The 16,343-nt window shown below is 43.2% G+C and overlaps 1 protein-coding gene across 1 annotated transcript in view; it reads right to left on the reverse strand.

Moving 5' to 3' along the window:
* Positions 1-542: 542 nt before the first annotated feature.
* The window catches only part of Mocos (molybdenum cofactor sulfurase), a 46,260-nt gene continuing 30,459 nt past the window's right edge, over positions 543-16,343 (reverse strand). Inside the window, exons 11-15 of the mRNA XM_013014851.1 lie at positions 14,959-15,083; positions 12,089-12,194; positions 8,385-8,520; positions 3,702-3,806; positions 543-2,008 (exon numbers count right to left, since the gene is read on the reverse strand). Of these exons, the coding sequence (XP_012870305.1) occupies positions 1,856-2,008; positions 3,702-3,806; positions 8,385-8,520; positions 12,089-12,194; positions 14,959-15,083 (625 nt within the window). The 3' untranslated portion in view covers positions 543-1,855. The remainder of the gene's footprint in view (positions 2,009-3,701; positions 3,807-8,384; positions 8,521-12,088; positions 12,195-14,958; positions 15,084-16,343) is intronic.

The raw sequence follows: 16,343 nt of genomic DNA on the forward strand, positions 1-16,343 counted from the left end.
CAACTGTCAACATAAGGTCTTGAAAAAGTGATGCAGTGGGCCTTCTAGGAAGTGTCCTTCTATAGGATAGTGGCCTGAGCAACTGGGTAAAGCCAGCAAGCAGTGCTCACATCTACATCCCACCAGACACTGAAGAGGACAAGCGCATGATAACCTGCAGTCAGGTTCTGGAAGAGGTTCAGTTCTGCCAATTCCCATTTGCTAGTTATTTTAGATCTGGTATTTCTTGGACTTTCTGGCCAGCCTGGTTTCAAGCCACTGTCATCTAAATCACAGTCTTCTGAATAGCTAGGATTATAGGTATGTGCTACCAGCACCCAGCTAGACACTGAGTTTTTAACAAACACTTCAAAGTCATAAAACCCATAGCTACCTTCATTTACCACCTCTTTTTTTTGGGGGGGGTCCGGTTGTGGGGCCTGAACTCTGGGCCTGGGCACTGTCCCTCAGCTCTTCAGCTCAAGGCTAGCACTCTACCACTTGAGTCACAGTGCCACTTCTGGCTTTTTTTCTTTTTGCTTATGTGGTGCTGAGGAATCGAACCTAGGGCCTCAGGCATGCAAGGCAAGCGCTCTACCACTGAGCCAACTTCCCAGCCCCATTTACCACCTCTTTAATTGACCTCAGGAAGCACAGAATCAGAGGTGCACTTCTTACCCTTCATTCTGCATGCCAGAAGAGGGCACAAGGACCAGGCTCTATCTCAACAGCCCTGGGGGACAGAGCAAGCCTCGTGGGTCCTATCCTATGTTCTGCAGGCAGCAGCACAGCCTCCCATAGATGCAATGGTGCAACAAGTTGTCTGAATCCATGGGCTCTGAATAAGGACAAGGAAGCCTGAGCCTGCACATTGAACAACTGAACAGCCCAGTGACAGTGGCACTGGCTTAAGAAGTGCTGCGGACGGTGGGGAGCTAGATCTTGGAGAAGAGAAGAGATTGGACAAATAGTCCAGGCAGATGGTACTAAAGAAGGTAGGGTTCATACACTTTGTCCACACATGAGCAAGCTTCGGAAGGACACTGGCAGAGCAATAGCAGAAGTGACATGCGTTCTCTACATTGTTCCACATGACAGCATTGGAGTCACAGAAAGAACTTTTGGGACCTCAGTATCACCACAATCCCGAGTAAGCTGTCTGATACTCCCTGGACATATTCAATTAAAGCATTGGTCAGTAGTGGTACAGATGGTGTCCTTGAACTTCACACTTGTCTCTGGACTAGGATTTGGATGTTTTTGTGTAGAGGGACCAATTCTATCCCATAAGCTCTATGAGAACACTGCTTATATTACCTGACACTGATTGTAACTTTCTCATGTGTCAACTCAGAAGGCAACAAGATTGGTGGCTCCAGCGAGGAAGAAAAATGAGAAGAGATTATTACCTTGTGCCTCTACTCAAAACATAAATATCTGAGGAATGTGGTGAAATCTCCCTCTGAGCCTCTGAGCAGACCCCCATCCACTTCTACTTTCAACAGAAGTGGCTGAGGCCCCATTCCTCAGCACAGAGAAGTCGATGAGAGCATAAAGATTCTAAGAAAGCGACAGCTGAGGGACTTAGAGTTGGTTAACAGTCCCCATGAGCCTGTCTATAAACATCACCTGACTATAACGGATCATTCTTCAAATTCATATGGCAGCTCCACAAGGCGTGAGCATAAGCCTTCAGTCGGGAGGCCTCAGGAGCACTTTTTCTTAGCATGTTCTGGCATATGTGCAGAGTGAAAAGTCTGAGGGCACAGGTGCAGCATGTGCTCCCACCCAAGAAAAAGTACTGAATCAAGCTGCGGATCTCAACAATAGTAGCAATCATTGTGAAGGAGCAAGTTGAGCGCATGTAGCAAACACTTTAGGAGGTATGGCCCTGGTGTCTCTGGGCAGCAGGTGAACTTTGGCTTTCTTCGTCCTCCTTCACCACAGGGAGCACCTGAGATCCCACAGACAGGAAACGTGGAGCCGAGGACTCAAAAGACGTATGCATCAGGTACACGCCAAAGTTAACCTGTCAATGAACAACAGTGACAACAAGAAAGTTAGAAATTCAATAATTGTGTAAATAATAATATTCCACTAAAATAAAGTCACATCTCTAAGAATATGGACGGAAACACGGAAGTCACGGGTGGCAATCAAGAGAATCAAGGTTGAAAGCCTGCCCAAGCAAACTGTTAGCAAAGCCCCATCTCAATCAGTAAGCCAGAGGTGGTGGTACATGTCTGTGATCCCAGCTACTATGACAGTAGCCACAGGCAGGAGGATTATGTTATGAGTCAAAACTATAAGACCCCACCTTGAAAATCACTAAAGCTAAAAGGGGCTGAGTGTATGGCCCAAGTGGTAGAGTGCCCACCTAACAAGCATAAGGTCCTGAGTCCAGCTCCTAGTACCGCCAAAGCAAAAGTTTATTATAAACCACTCCCTGCAAAAGAGAGCCCTTACGAGGACATAAAAATGGTCCCAGGTCCAGGCGCTGGTGGCTCATGCCTGTAATCCTAGCTACTCAGGAAGCTGAGATGTGAGGATTGTGGTTCAAAGCCAACCCAGGCAGTAAAGTTCATGAGACTCTCATCTCCAATTAACCACCAGAAAACTGGAAGTGATGCTATGGCTAAAAGTGGTAGACAACTAGCCTTGAGCAAGAAAGAGCTCAGGGACAGTGCTTAGGCTCTGAGTTCAAGCTCTATGACCCATAGGGGGAAAAAAAATGGTCCCGAGAATAAGTCTGGGAATGCTCTCTTGCTCCAAGCTAGGTACTAGTTAGTTAGTTAGCTAGTCAGTTCCTTAAGATTTTTGTACACAGGGTAAGAGTACACAGGACTTCTTGTACTCTCTTGTCAACTTTGTCTATCTAGTGTTTTTGATTGTGCATGTAAGAATTACAGTGATGCTGAGAAATCATACTTCCATGGACAGTATTGTTTGTTCCTACCCATCCCCTCTCCAGGAAACCAGTATAAGGTAGGCTCAAGGTCCCACATTCTCAGTTATTGCAGCCCCCAACCGGGCAGACATGTTGGTATAGCATTCAAACAGAATTGACATCTGTACAGAGATCTGTGTAAATTAAATACCATACAAAACCCTGCTCTTCCGTGCCCTGGAGATTGAACCCAGGGCCTTGTATATCTTAGGTTAGAGCTCTACACTGACCTCCAACTCCAGCTCTAAAAACTTCTTTGGGCAGTCACCAGTGGCTCACACCTGCCATCTCAGCTACTTAGGAAGCTGAGATCTGAGGAACATGGTTCAGAGTTAGCTGGGGCAGTGAAGTCCTTGAGACTCTTATCTCTAAAATAACCACTCAAAAGCCAGAAGTGGAACTTCAGTTCAAGGGGTAGAGCTCTAGCCTTGAAAAAGTAAAGGTAAGGGACAGTGCTCATGCCCTGTGAGTTCAGGCCCCAGTACCAGCATATAATCAGGTTACTGAATCTATAAGACTACTGCATTCATACTAAGGTATTTTACTCTTCAGGAGCTCTCTGTGGTAGAGAAAATAGTGATCAAGATAACAGATAGTAAGAAACTGAATAGAAAGAAAATAAGATGGGGCCAAGAATGAGGTAGCCATTAATTTGGGGATGTATAGCAAATTATGTACTGCTAAGAATTACACAGCCCTGTTATCAGTGTAGTTCTGGCATCAAGACTACACCAAGATGTTAAAACATAGTATCACATGTTCTAATCATGCTTACCTTTCTCTCTCGACTCTCTGAAAGTTTTTGGAAAACATCTTGGTTTCGCTGCCCAGTGTTTTGGTCAATGCAAATCATCTGGCATCTGTGACAAGGCCCCACCACCTGGCAGGTGAGAATGGAAAAAAAACAGTGTCATCACAAAAGTGACTAGACTCTCATTCTTTGTATGGATGAATCACACAGAGGTATCCAATACCCCAAGCCTGAAAGTAGTCCTTCTTTCCAGTGCATGCTGGGAAGATCTGCAAGTATTTGTCAGCTGCAAGGTTAGCACACAGACTCTAGAGAAAGAAGACTGGGTGACAAAGTTAACAGTTCTCAGGAAATGAGGGGGATCTGAGGAAGGACAGCACTCAGGGAATGAGTACCCAAAGTGGCAGAAGAGAAGCCACCAATCAGCCAGCACTGGGTCACTATGAAAAAGCCATCAGGAAAAAACTTCAGGAGAATGATGGAAGAGGTGACACTGATCACAAGATATGCTGTACTCATAATCTGACTCACTGAATTGAAACCCCTTTAAACAACTACTTAAAAGTAAGAATAGGAATAACTTTCTTTAGAAAGAAAGAATCTTCATGGGGCCCTGCCTTTTGACCAGCAACTTCATGTTTAGGAATTTAACTAGCAAAGAACCAGAAGAACAGAGCATGTGCACAGGTTTATCCTCACATTATTAACAGACATCTTAGAGCACAGTGCCTAAGCAAATCACTCTATGTGATAAATGACATGCAGACATTCACATTAACCACACAGCCAGTTACTGATGACTTGAGCCTATAATCTTAGTTACTCAGAATCTGAGGATTGAGGTTTAATACTATCCAGGCAAGAAGTCTTTGAGACTGTTATAATTACTTAGCCAGCAAAAAGCTGGAAGTAGAGTTGTGGCACCAGTGATAGAGCACCAGCCTTAAGCAAAAAAAAATGTCATGAGAGAGCATAAAGCCCTTAATTCAAACCCCAGTTTTAGTACCAAAAAATAACTAAATAAATAACCACATAGACCATAATTTATCTACAAATGCCTTTAAATAAAATGTAGAAATAATATACATGTTTTGTGCATAGATGTACATATATATCCATATCTATGTATATGTAAACACATTTGTGTGTATTTATAAAGTGTGAGATGTACACATTCCTATATAGCACACCAATACAATACATAAAACACATTAACATCCAGGTACCAGTGACTTACACTTATAATCCCATCTACTCAGAAGGCTGATATCTGAGGATTGTAGTTCAAAGCCAGCCAGGGCAGAAAAGTCTGTGAGACTCTTATTAACCACCAATAAACTGAAAGTTGAACTGTGGCTTGAGTGGTAGAGAGCTAATATTAAGCAAAGAAGCTCAGGAACAGTGCCCAGGCCCTGATTTCAAGATCCAGGACCAGCACAAATAATAACAATAATAATAATAATAAAGAGAAAAAGAAAAACACAGTAACAGCTGTTTGATATAGACAAAGAGGGCAGAACATCAATAATCAGTGGTCTATCATTTTATAATAATAAAACATCTCATAAATATAGAAAGGAGAGGGGGAGTTATACCTTAGCAGTAATGAGATAATTCGTTAATTCACATGTAAAAGATACAAAGGTACTTGATATTTTCTTTTGTCTTGAGACAGAGTCTTACTCTTCCTGTGTTGCCCAGGCTAGCAAAGAACTCCTAGACTGAAGTGACCTTCCTTCCTCAGCCTCCTGAGTGGCTGAGAGGACAGGCATGGGCCTTCAGGCCCAGCTAGTGGATTTTCTCTAACAATTTTTCTCTTCTGCTCAGTCGTAGGTGAATACCAATTGTGCACTGAAATTAAAAACCCTCAGCTAATCTGGACATGTCCTTGGCTTGTTCCTGTCACTTTCGTTTCTGTCACACTGTCACCCTGGCTCAGAACATTTAAACAATGGAAATAGAGACTCAAGATTCCCAGGCCACTTAGGCAGCAAAGGATGCCATAATGGAGTTGTGACAGCACCGGCCTGTGATGGCCTGGCGGACCTGTGACCTCTTCAGCCTTGCTTCCTCCTCCAGCAGCTTAGCTGGATTTAATGAGGATCCTAGACACTAGGCTAAGATGTCAAACCCAGGTCTGGCTCTCAATAGAGCTCAAAAGTGGAAACTGAGCACCAGTGACTTATGCTTGTAATCCTAGCTACTCAGGGAGGCTGGGATCTAAGGATTTAGGTTTAAAGCCTTCCTGGGCAAGGAAAGTTCCTAAGACTCTCATCTCCAATTCAACACCAAAAATCCAGAAGTGGAACTGTGGCTCAAGTGAGAGAAGACTAGCCTTGAACACAAAAGAAACTCAGGGACAGCACCGAGTTCAAGCCCCAGAACTCACACACACACACACACACACACACACACACCCCATAGTGGAAACTATCACTGTTACACATGCAATAAATGGGAACAAGGGCAGCTCTGTATCCAAAAACTTCTTAGCTTTTCTGTCCTGAAAATGGCAGGACCCTAAACCACCCACCAGGCCCTAGCTCAGGCTCCGGTTGCCACTCATTCAACAATATCTTTAAACCTGCTGTCACTTTGTTGGAAAGGTCCTCTTCAAATAATTCTTCAAGCCTGGCACCGGTGCTCACGCCTGTATTCCTAGCTACTCAGGAGTCTGAGATCTGAGGATCCCAGGTCAAAACCAGCCTGGGCAGGAAAGTCTGTAAGAGTCTTATCTCCAATTAATCAACAGAAACTGGAAGTAGAGCTGTGACTTAAAGTGGTGAGCTAAGGGACAGTGCCCAGGCCTTGAGTTCAAGCCCCACAACTGATCAAATAATAAGTCCTGAAAGTGGTCAAGAAGGGACATTTTCCAAACTCCAAGCTTCAAATACCAGCACAAAAAAGACAAGCTTTTTAAAACATCCCTTTTAAACATTTTTCTGGTACTTTGATTTACTGCTATCGTAAACACTTACTTTCTAGCCCACATTGTTCATTGAAAAAGAAGTAAAATGACACTGAAATGCAGTGAATTAGAAGAGAGGATCCTGAGCAAGTCCTCTCTCCTCTCCATCCTCACAGACAAGTGTACTAAGGAGTCATGAGCCACCCCACACCGTGTATGGTGTGGAACTGCACACAGCCAAATACCTGCTCTGGTGTGGATGCACAACACACAGGGACATTCTTCCATGTCTGAGCCTCGGCCACCTCAGCCTCCCGCATGCAGCTTCTACCATGGATGGCCTGGAATTCCCCTGACCTGGTGTGTGTGCTGAACTCCTCTCCATTGATGCCACAGAACCTGTTTTTGGTGCTTGCCTACGGTCAATCATCTGGCAGTTAAAATCTTAACTCACAGCTATCTTTCCTATGTGGAAGTTTTTAAGAGTCAGTCTCCATAAATGAGATTAAACTAATAGGCATACAAGTATTTATGACTTGATGATATCCAGAGAAAACTGCCTTCCTGTCCTGCCTTACATGGAGGACTATCAAAATGTACCTTTTTGTGTGCTAGTACTGGAGATTGAACTCAGGGCCTGGGAGCTGTCCCTGGGCTTCTTTTGCTCAAGGCTAGAAGTCTACCACTTGAGCCATAGCTCTACTTCAAGCTTTTTTGTGGGTTAATTAGAGATAAGAGTTTCATAGACTTTCCTGCTCAAGCTGGCTTTGAACCATGATCCTCAGATTTAAACCTCCTCAGTAGCTAGGATTATAGGCATGACCTGTACCCAGCTAAAATGTGATTTTTGAAAGGCCCAGTATTAACTATACCTTCTACTATGTAATGCCTGCCTAGGACTGCATGGTATGAATATAGCATAATTACACTTCTTGTGTGTTATTACGTACCCACTAGGATGTTACTATGATACTTCAAGAAGTAATCTGATCATATGTCTTTGCACCCTTATATGCTCTGGAGAGATAAGCAGTTTGTTCCTAGTGTGACTGTGTGATGGATCATCTTCCAAGGAGGTGACTCCTGAATGGAGCATCATGCCAAGCAGAATGGAAAGCAAGGGCAAAGGCATTGACGCAGGAAGGGTGGTTTGTTACAAGGATGGAGAAAAGATCAATATCAGACCCACAGTATTAAAGGAGCGATAAGCTAAGAGAGACCAGCAGGGTCTAATTTCTGGGGACTTTGTCAATCACATGAGGAGTACAGATTGTAGCCTAAGACTGTGTCCCTTTCCTCAGGTAGCTGAAGCCCATGGTGAAGACTTGGGAGCCTCAAGCCAGGGGAGAGATGGCATTGGAGGCTTTATCTCTGACCACCATTTCTTCCCTAACCATCATCAAGGGCAGAAAAGGAGGAGGAGGGACAAAAGAGGCTCAGCCATGGACACGGAGGACCTCCACACAGCCACAAAGCACAGCAAGGGTCAGGAGGATGAGTTCTCATAGACACAAGTATTCTAAGGAAGATTGAAGTCTAGACAGCCTGGGGCATGGGTGCAGCATGGAGCCCTTGGGTCTGTGCACAGGGCACATTCTCTTTGTGTGCAGGAAACTTCATGCTGCACCCTCACAGGGAGAAGGGATGGAACTGTCAACAGGTGTCCCAGAATACTGAGATGTGGGTGGTCAGAGCCTAAGGTTGGAGATGGGAAGATGGAGATGGGAGATGGTTGGGGGTTGGGGCCAATCATCAATGACTTCCCTTGAGGAAGGATTATAAAATTATGTGGAACTTACCTGGAAATGCAAAGAGCCAATTGAAACTTCGTCCCATCTCTCTTCTTCAAACGCCCTTGTTCCATTCATGATAATATTGGCCCGGAAACGTGAGTTGAGATCTTCCATGGTGAATTCTTTCTTTCCATTCTCATCACTGGTTCAGACATACCAAGACCAGCGTGAGGGGGGAGGATGACAGATAAAGTCATGATACAATAATTCAATGAGTCTGCTGTGTGCTGCCTGACTTTATCAACTCTACTCTGGCCCTGGATGGTCAAAACACACATAAGTGTCATTTATGACTGTGTAGCCATTGGTTAAAGACACATCAAGAGCGCAGAGAGAAGCCCAAAAGAGTCAGGCAAAGGGTGAATAGATCTTAACTGTGGAAATGGAGGAGTTGGAAACTACAGGAAAGAAAGCAAATGAGTGAATTTCTGAGACACATCACCATTTTGTGAAGTGGGATTTAAAGAGCTCTCAACAGACTGTAGGTCTCAAGGACCTACAAAGAGCCAAGACCACATGTTCTTTTGGATATTAAAACATCATAGAGAAAGATAGAGGATAATATCCTTCACTTCCATCCTGGTTTCAGTTTTAGCCAACATTTAATATTTTTGCCATTCTTGTTTTACACTTTTGTTTCCTTCCATGAAGTTCTACAAAATGGCCTCTGTACCTCGGTGAATCTCCCACCTCACCCTGAACATAGGTCTTCGGGGCCTCCCAACAAAGAAACACACTATACGGCCCTGTGAGGTTGAGTGTATGAAGGGTGAAGAAGTCTGAATAGAGGTGATCGTCAATGGAGTTGACTAAGAGAGGATACAATTCCTACTAGCACTATTACATGAGTGCGTACATCTGTAAAAGTTTCACTAAATTGCACTTTGTGTATTTAGTTTTGTTTTTGTTTCTGGTTTTGAGACAGGATCTTCCAAGGCAACCCTGGCTGCCTCTGCCTCCTAGGTACTGAGATTGCAGTATTGGGGACAAAACCTAGTACCCTTTGCATACTTGGCAAGTATTCTACTACCAAGTCAAAGCCCTAGACTCCTAAAATGGTTTAAATTTGTGGGGTCCAACAGGATCCTTGAGCATGGTAGAATTTGTCCTGAAGACACAAAACTAAAAATCCACAATGCTCAGGAAGCAGGGTTGTCAAAGTTCTGCCTCCCAAATGGCCAAGGGTGTGTGAACAGCCAGAGACCAGCATAATTTACAGCTTTGCAATGAGTTATATGTAGCTCCCTTAATCTACAAGGGTCACCTACAAGGGTCATCTGAAGTGAGAAGGTTAGTATTTTCCAGTCTTTCTGCTTTTTTACTTTCTGGGTTGTATAGGCTTCCTTTGTGTATAGTAAAAGAGGAAGTTTTGTGTCCAGAGCTATTATGGTTATCATGTAAATGAGAATCCATCAAATCAGCAAATAGGGCATAGAGGAAGAAAAGCCAGTGTCCCAATGAACTATAAATACATTATTGGTCTCTGTCCTCTTATCTTTGATCATCTGCCCTATTTGGCAGCCTTACCCTCAATCAGCTGGTGGGAAATGTTGCCCTCTCCTGGTAGAAATTAGGGTTGCAACAAGTCTGTCCCTTACTTCCTATCTTTCCACATGAAGACTTGCAAAACACAACAGACCTCCTTTCTCCTGGCTGGGGTGTCCCAGGAGGAGACACCCTTACTGGGTGCCAGTGGCTCACACCTGTAATCCTAGCTACTCAGGAGGCTGACATCTGAGGATCATGGTTCAAAGCCAGCCTAGGCAGCAAAGTCATGAGACTCTTACCTCCAATTAACCACCAAAAAGCCAGAAGTGGAACAGTTGCTAAAGTAGTAGACCCAGGCCTTAAGCTAAAAAGTAATGAAACAGTGCCCAAGCTCTGAGTTCAAGCCCCAAAACCAGCACAAAAAAAAAACTAAAAAAAATAAAAAATAAGGGCCCCTCATTCAATTGCAGGTGCAACACAATTCCTCTCCCAAGAACAAGCTGACCTGCAGCAAGGAATATGATCATATGTTTTTACAAAAGACTACAAACCCAAAATTATTACAAATAGCCCATCTTTGTAGGGTCTGAGGAGACGACCTTGGCCACTGTTAAATGCTGTGTTTATATATGTTTTTAGAGTGTACAAACACATATGGCATATGAGAGTCAGTCGAGGTCCCAGGTTGGTCCCGTGGGCCATGGAGTAAAACGAGGAGCATGTGTCCCTCATGGCTCTGGCAAAACAGCTGGGTAAGTTTCCCTAATTGCCTGCTTAACTTGGGACTTCAATTTCCTCTTAAGAGCAGTAAGAGGGTTATTAGCCCAATCTGATCCTAAATGACCTCCTAAAATCTGGGCTCTTGGAAGAGCACTGGGTGAGAGTGAGCAGATAGGAGTAAACATTCCATCCAATAAAATAAAACACCTGCAATTAACTTTAAATCTTTCATACCCGCTCTTTTTCAGCTGAAAATGACTGCATGAAGTAGGACATGGCTCCTGGGGGACAGTGGGAGTGTAGGCAATGAAACTAGGTCAAGTGGTGGCAATTCAATTTAAACAAAGTTAGAAAATGGGATGACTTAAAAAAAAAAAAGCTAGGTATTCTCCACTGAGAATGTCAACAAGAATCAATGGAAGACACTACAGTTGGGATATGAAACATTCTCAAAGGTCATAGGAGAAAGGCTCAGCCCCAGCATGGTGCCATCAGGAGCTGGAGGAAACTTTAGAAGGTGGGGCCTAGGGGAAGGTCTTTGGGCCATGAGGGGATAGCCTGAAGGAGATCGTGAGACTTCATCTCTTTCTGGGTTTTTGTTTTCCTTTGTTCCTCCATCATGAGGTGGCTGGGTGTGCTCCACCAAACACTCCTGCCAGTATATGCCACAACAGACCCAAAGGAATGGGATCAACTCCACACAGATTGAAACCCCTAAAACCGTGAGTCAAAATAAACCTATTCATTGTCTAAGGTCTTTATTACGTTAGTAGTAAGTTGATTATTATGACTTGAATGTGAGCTCTCTCTCCATCACCAGAGTCTCAGGTTTTGAACATTTGGACCTCAGCTGGGAGGGTATAGAAATTTTAAGAGGTAGATTTAGCTGGAGGAAGTAGAGTCAGTGAGGGCAGGTCCTTAGGAGTATCTTGTCCCAGTTCCCCACTCCTTCCCTCCTCCCTTCTCTTTCCCTCTCTCCTCTCCCTCTCTCTCCCTTACTTTGCTTCTCCTTGCTTCTCTGTCTCTCTCTGTCTCTCTGTGTCACTGTCTGTCTGTCTCTGTCTCTGTCTCTGTCTGTCTATCTGTCTGTCTGTCTCTGTCTCTGTCTCTGTCTCTGTCTCTGTCTCTCTCTCTCTCTCTCTCTTTCTCTCTGTCTCTCCTGGCTGCCATGAGTGAGCTATTCAGCTGCATCACACCCTCTCCACCATGATGGACTGATACCTCTGACATTATGAAACCAAATAAATTGTTCCTCCTTTTAGTTTTCTCTTGAGTATCTTGTCACAAGCATGCAGAAGTAACTAATACATTGACTAGCACAGATGATTTTTTTTAAGATAAACCTCAGCAAGATTCATGGGAACTGGGAGTTTTCTGAGTTCTTTGAGCCTCAGTTTCTCATGTGTTACTAGAGGGTCTGAACTCATTGATGCTCAGATCTTTCTTTTCCAGTTGAGTGCCAGGCCAACTTCTAGGAGCAAATAGTTATACTTGGATCTTACCTGGTGTTTAATTGCTTCTGAAGTTCCATAACACTTGATGTATTTATCAGTAGATACTGGGCCTCATTCACCAGAGAAAGGGAGGCAGTAGTGCTGGACAGCTGATCTGAAAACCATGGAGCATGAAAAGAGCAGTTTCTTTCTTGGAACTTTAATAAATCTTGTTTACAGGGATATGCATTTTAAGCTAGACACTATCTACAAGGGGGTAAAAATGACCCACTGGTAAAAGCAAAAATGTTCAAAGGATCTTGGGAAACAGAAAAAAAAAGAATGTCTCGAATACTATAAAATAACCTAGAGAAGTTAGCAATAAAATGTTCAAGTGAAGTAAATTCTTCCAGGAAGGAAGGCTTGGAGACAATTCTTAGAGGAGGAGAGGTGGGGGGGGGGGAATGTGGGCAGGCATGCCTTTCCCCATACACAAGTAAGGCAGGAGGGTTTTGTCAGGACAGAAGGCCCAGAAAGAGCTTCTAAATCTAATAAGGAAAAAAAAGATACAACTGTAGAAGTAAATAGTAGATAATTTTAAACCATTGAAATGAAAGAAATTATTGAACTAAAATCTCAGATCCATTCAAAGCTGTTGGAAGCTTACCACCAGCTTCATTTCATGGGCCTGTCTTCTCTGTCTTTGACCAGGACAGTGATAGAAAGGGAAGATAGGGCCAGGGCCCACTGAGCATCTCCAGACTAGGACTGTGGACCCCCAAGTGCACAAAAATGTCCAAACTCTCCATCTCCAATTTATCAAAGGAGTCATCTTTGCTAAAATGGTTCTGCCCCATAAAGGGGGTGGGGTACAAATCTCAGCCTCTTCACAAAGGGCCTTTTCCCTGTCACAGAGCAAAGGCCACAGGTCTCTGACAATCTTAAGGATGGCAGACAAAAGCTCTATTCAAACCCCAGAGCTGAGAAAATAAAAAGTCTGCAAAGCCCAGGCCAATGATCTTCCTGTGGGTCAGATGGATTCCAAGTATTTGCTAGCCACAGAACTGCAGAAGCTAATTAAATCATCAAGTGACAGATGATGAAAGGGATTTTCATGTTAGATCCCTGTGCTCTGCTCATAGACCTTCAAGGAGAGATTTGTGTGATTGTGTATTAACCAAACTCCTTCTTTCCCCAGCTCTTTCTCACTTCAACAAGATTTCTCAGGAGATAGAGATGTCAGGCACTGGTAAGTTTGGCCATAGTAGACAGTCATTCATGGGTATGAATGATCCAGGAGCTCAGTAAAAGATTTCAACTATTATCTTCTATTTTTTAACTATTTTTACTCTTTATGTTTAATAATTATTCTCTTCTAAGTGTACTGTCTACATTTAAATACATCCAAATGTATGCATTTGTATACAATACATTTGTATACTAGATACTATTAACATTACAAGAACTCAGTCTAGCAGGGCACTGGGGGCTAATACCTATAATCCTAGCTACTCAGGAGAATGAGATCTGAGGATTGAGGTTCAAAGCTAGCCCAGGCATGAAAGCCTGGGATGGAGTTCAAGCCTGAAAACTGGCAAAAATAAAAAAAAATCAGTCTGGAAGAAATTCCTTAACAGACCTTACTGGTCCAAGCAAACTTCAAACCTTTTTATACATTTCAGTCTATAGTTTAGTTTTATAAAATTATAAAAAGGTGATCACTAAAAGAGTTCTAAGCATAAAATACATAACACAAAATTCAACTGAGGAAGTGGAAAATAAATTCAAGCTAAAGAAAAAAAGGGAAAGAATAAAATCTTTTTTTTTTCTTTTTCTTTTTTGAGCCAGAAATGAGGCTGCTCAGGGCCAGGGTGCTGTCCCTTTTAAATATGCTAGAAGTCCCATATTTTGCAACTGTCTAAACTATTTTTAAATAGATAATTTAAAATTGTATGAAGGAGGTTCAGCATGTGGCTAATACTAACTTTAATAATTATTCTATTTTAAATGCAGACTCCCAAAAATGACTAAAAACAAGACAGGCTCACACTCTGATCCTGACAGGCTTTCTGCTTTCTTCTCTCCTCTACACTCGCTAATTTTGTTCCATTCAGGCCCTCATCATCCACCAGGACTGTCCCAGTAGCCTGGCTCCTTTGCTCTCCAAGTCTCCTGCTTTGATGCATCTGCCACACTGAACTACTAGGGATGTTCCAAAACTTTCCAGTTTCAAATTTTCCCTGAGTTTTCATCCCTGAGAAGTGCTCATTGGGGGCCCACGTACCCCTTCTCCCCAGCCTCTCCTCCCTCGTACTACATCCCAACAATTGCTTATGATGGGAAAACATCAAACCTCTTATAAGTACTTCAAACTCTACAAGTTGAGGCACCAGGGAAGCCCAGGATCTGGAAAGCTGCCATCTCTGGCAGCTTGGTGACCATGCTAAAAGCTAGAAATGCAGGTTTTCTTTTTTTCAGATATAATCTGAGAACAGAGCAAACTTGCTTTTAAAAATTCAAACAGAGTTGTGTATAGGCATATGCCTCTAACTACTTGGGAGACTTGTGATCGGAGGCTGGCTATGGTAAAACCACAAGACCTCATCTAAAAAATCAAACTAAAGCAAGAAGGAGTAGGGGGCCTGGCTCATGTAATAGAGTATTCCATAGCATGCACACGGCCCAGAGTTCAAACCCCAATATCACAAAAAGAAAACCACCCATGCTTCTAAACACACAGAACTCTGAGGCAGAAGGTTTGAAGAGTTGAGATAGTTGGCCTATACCCTCCGGGGGGTCCTAAGGGGCTGTTGAACCCACTTGCCACGTAGTCCTGGGGCTACTCTAGCTCTTTCTGCAGAAGGCTGACCACCCCTGCCTTCTGCACATAAACAAGCCGGGGTCCCCCACTCTTACAAGAACCCATGCCAAATGTATACCTTTCCCATGTTTCTTCTTGGCATTTCGTTGGAAGTTTGAACTCTGTCTGATTAAATGACATGGACGGCCAAAAAACTTGGACAACCATTTTGAAATTTCTTCTCCACAGTCAAAAGTATTTACCCTGGATGGGGGTAGAAAAGGAGAGGTGAAGTTTTACATAGTGCTTTAAAATGACAGAATATTACGTGAGACTCTGGGAGAAGGTGGCAGGAGTGAATGGGAGATTTACAAGTCACAAGAAGACCTGTGTTGTGGGCTTACAGGAAGCTTTCAGACAAGATCAAAAGCTTTGCAAAATCCTCCTTAGCTTTTTGTATCTCAGGTTTTGCATAATAGACAATGCAATAAATGAAAGAGAAAGGGAATCACAGAAACAGCAGAACAATGGATGAACCACAGCAACGTTGATACTCACTTGACACTATGTGAGATATGAACATTACAACTTGTGGGGGAGAGGGGTAAGTGGGAGATAAAGATGGATGAGGTAATGATGATTAAAAACAAATGCGCTTATTGTCTTACCTATGGAACAGGAACCGCCCCCCCCTCATCTCCTTGTCAATATGAAAATTAAAAAAATAACATAGAAACTGGCCATGGTGACTCATGCCTATAATCCTAGCCAGTTGGGAGGTAGAAACCAAGAGGACTAACTGGGCAAAAAGAGGCTTAACTGGGCAAAAACTCAAGCTCCTATCCCCCAAATAAAGAAAACATAAAGGGCTAGGGGTGTCTCAAGCAATAGTGCACCTACCCAGCAAATCCAAGGCCTTGATTTCAAACTCCAGGATAGCCAAAAATAAAAAGATATAAATAAATAAAATAGAAATGCTATTACACTTAACTCCACTCACATTTCCTAGATATTAGCAGGTCATTTATCATTAGCAACCCAGATGAGATTCGTAACTCTCTGATACCTAACTTACAAGTTATCACCTCTGTGTTCCACTTTAGAAACCTGAGGGATATCTTGATAACGTCTTATCCTCATCCAATCCCTCAGTTCAATCAGGTAAACCTCTTTCCAGATTGTATGTCTGGGGCCTGATTTTTGCCCCGACCCTGGTGCAAGCCTGTATCTCATCTCACCTGTGTGCTAATGTAAGTGCTTAGCTGGCCTTCTCAAGTTCACCTGGATCCAACTACTCTATCCCCATCACCCGCTGAAAGTTTATGGCCCCCAAACCGTTGCCTGCAAGCCACTTCCTCCCACCCCACACTCTGCATGCAGCACCATCTCAGGCTCTACAAGGACTGCTCAGGGAGGGATTGAAAATAAATAGGAAATGGAAAGGCTTGGAAAAATTATATTAAGTGAAGTAAGCCAAGCCCAAAGAAACATAGGTCCCATGGTTTCCCTTATTTGCAATATCTA

The sequence above is a fragment of the Dipodomys ordii genome, unplaced genomic scaffold (genome assembly GCF_000151885.1).
Source record: "Dipodomys ordii isolate 6190 unplaced genomic scaffold, Dord_2.0 Scaffold25, whole genome shotgun sequence".
NCBI classification, from domain to species: Eukaryota; Metazoa; Chordata; class Mammalia; order Rodentia; family Heteromyidae; genus Dipodomys; species Dipodomys ordii.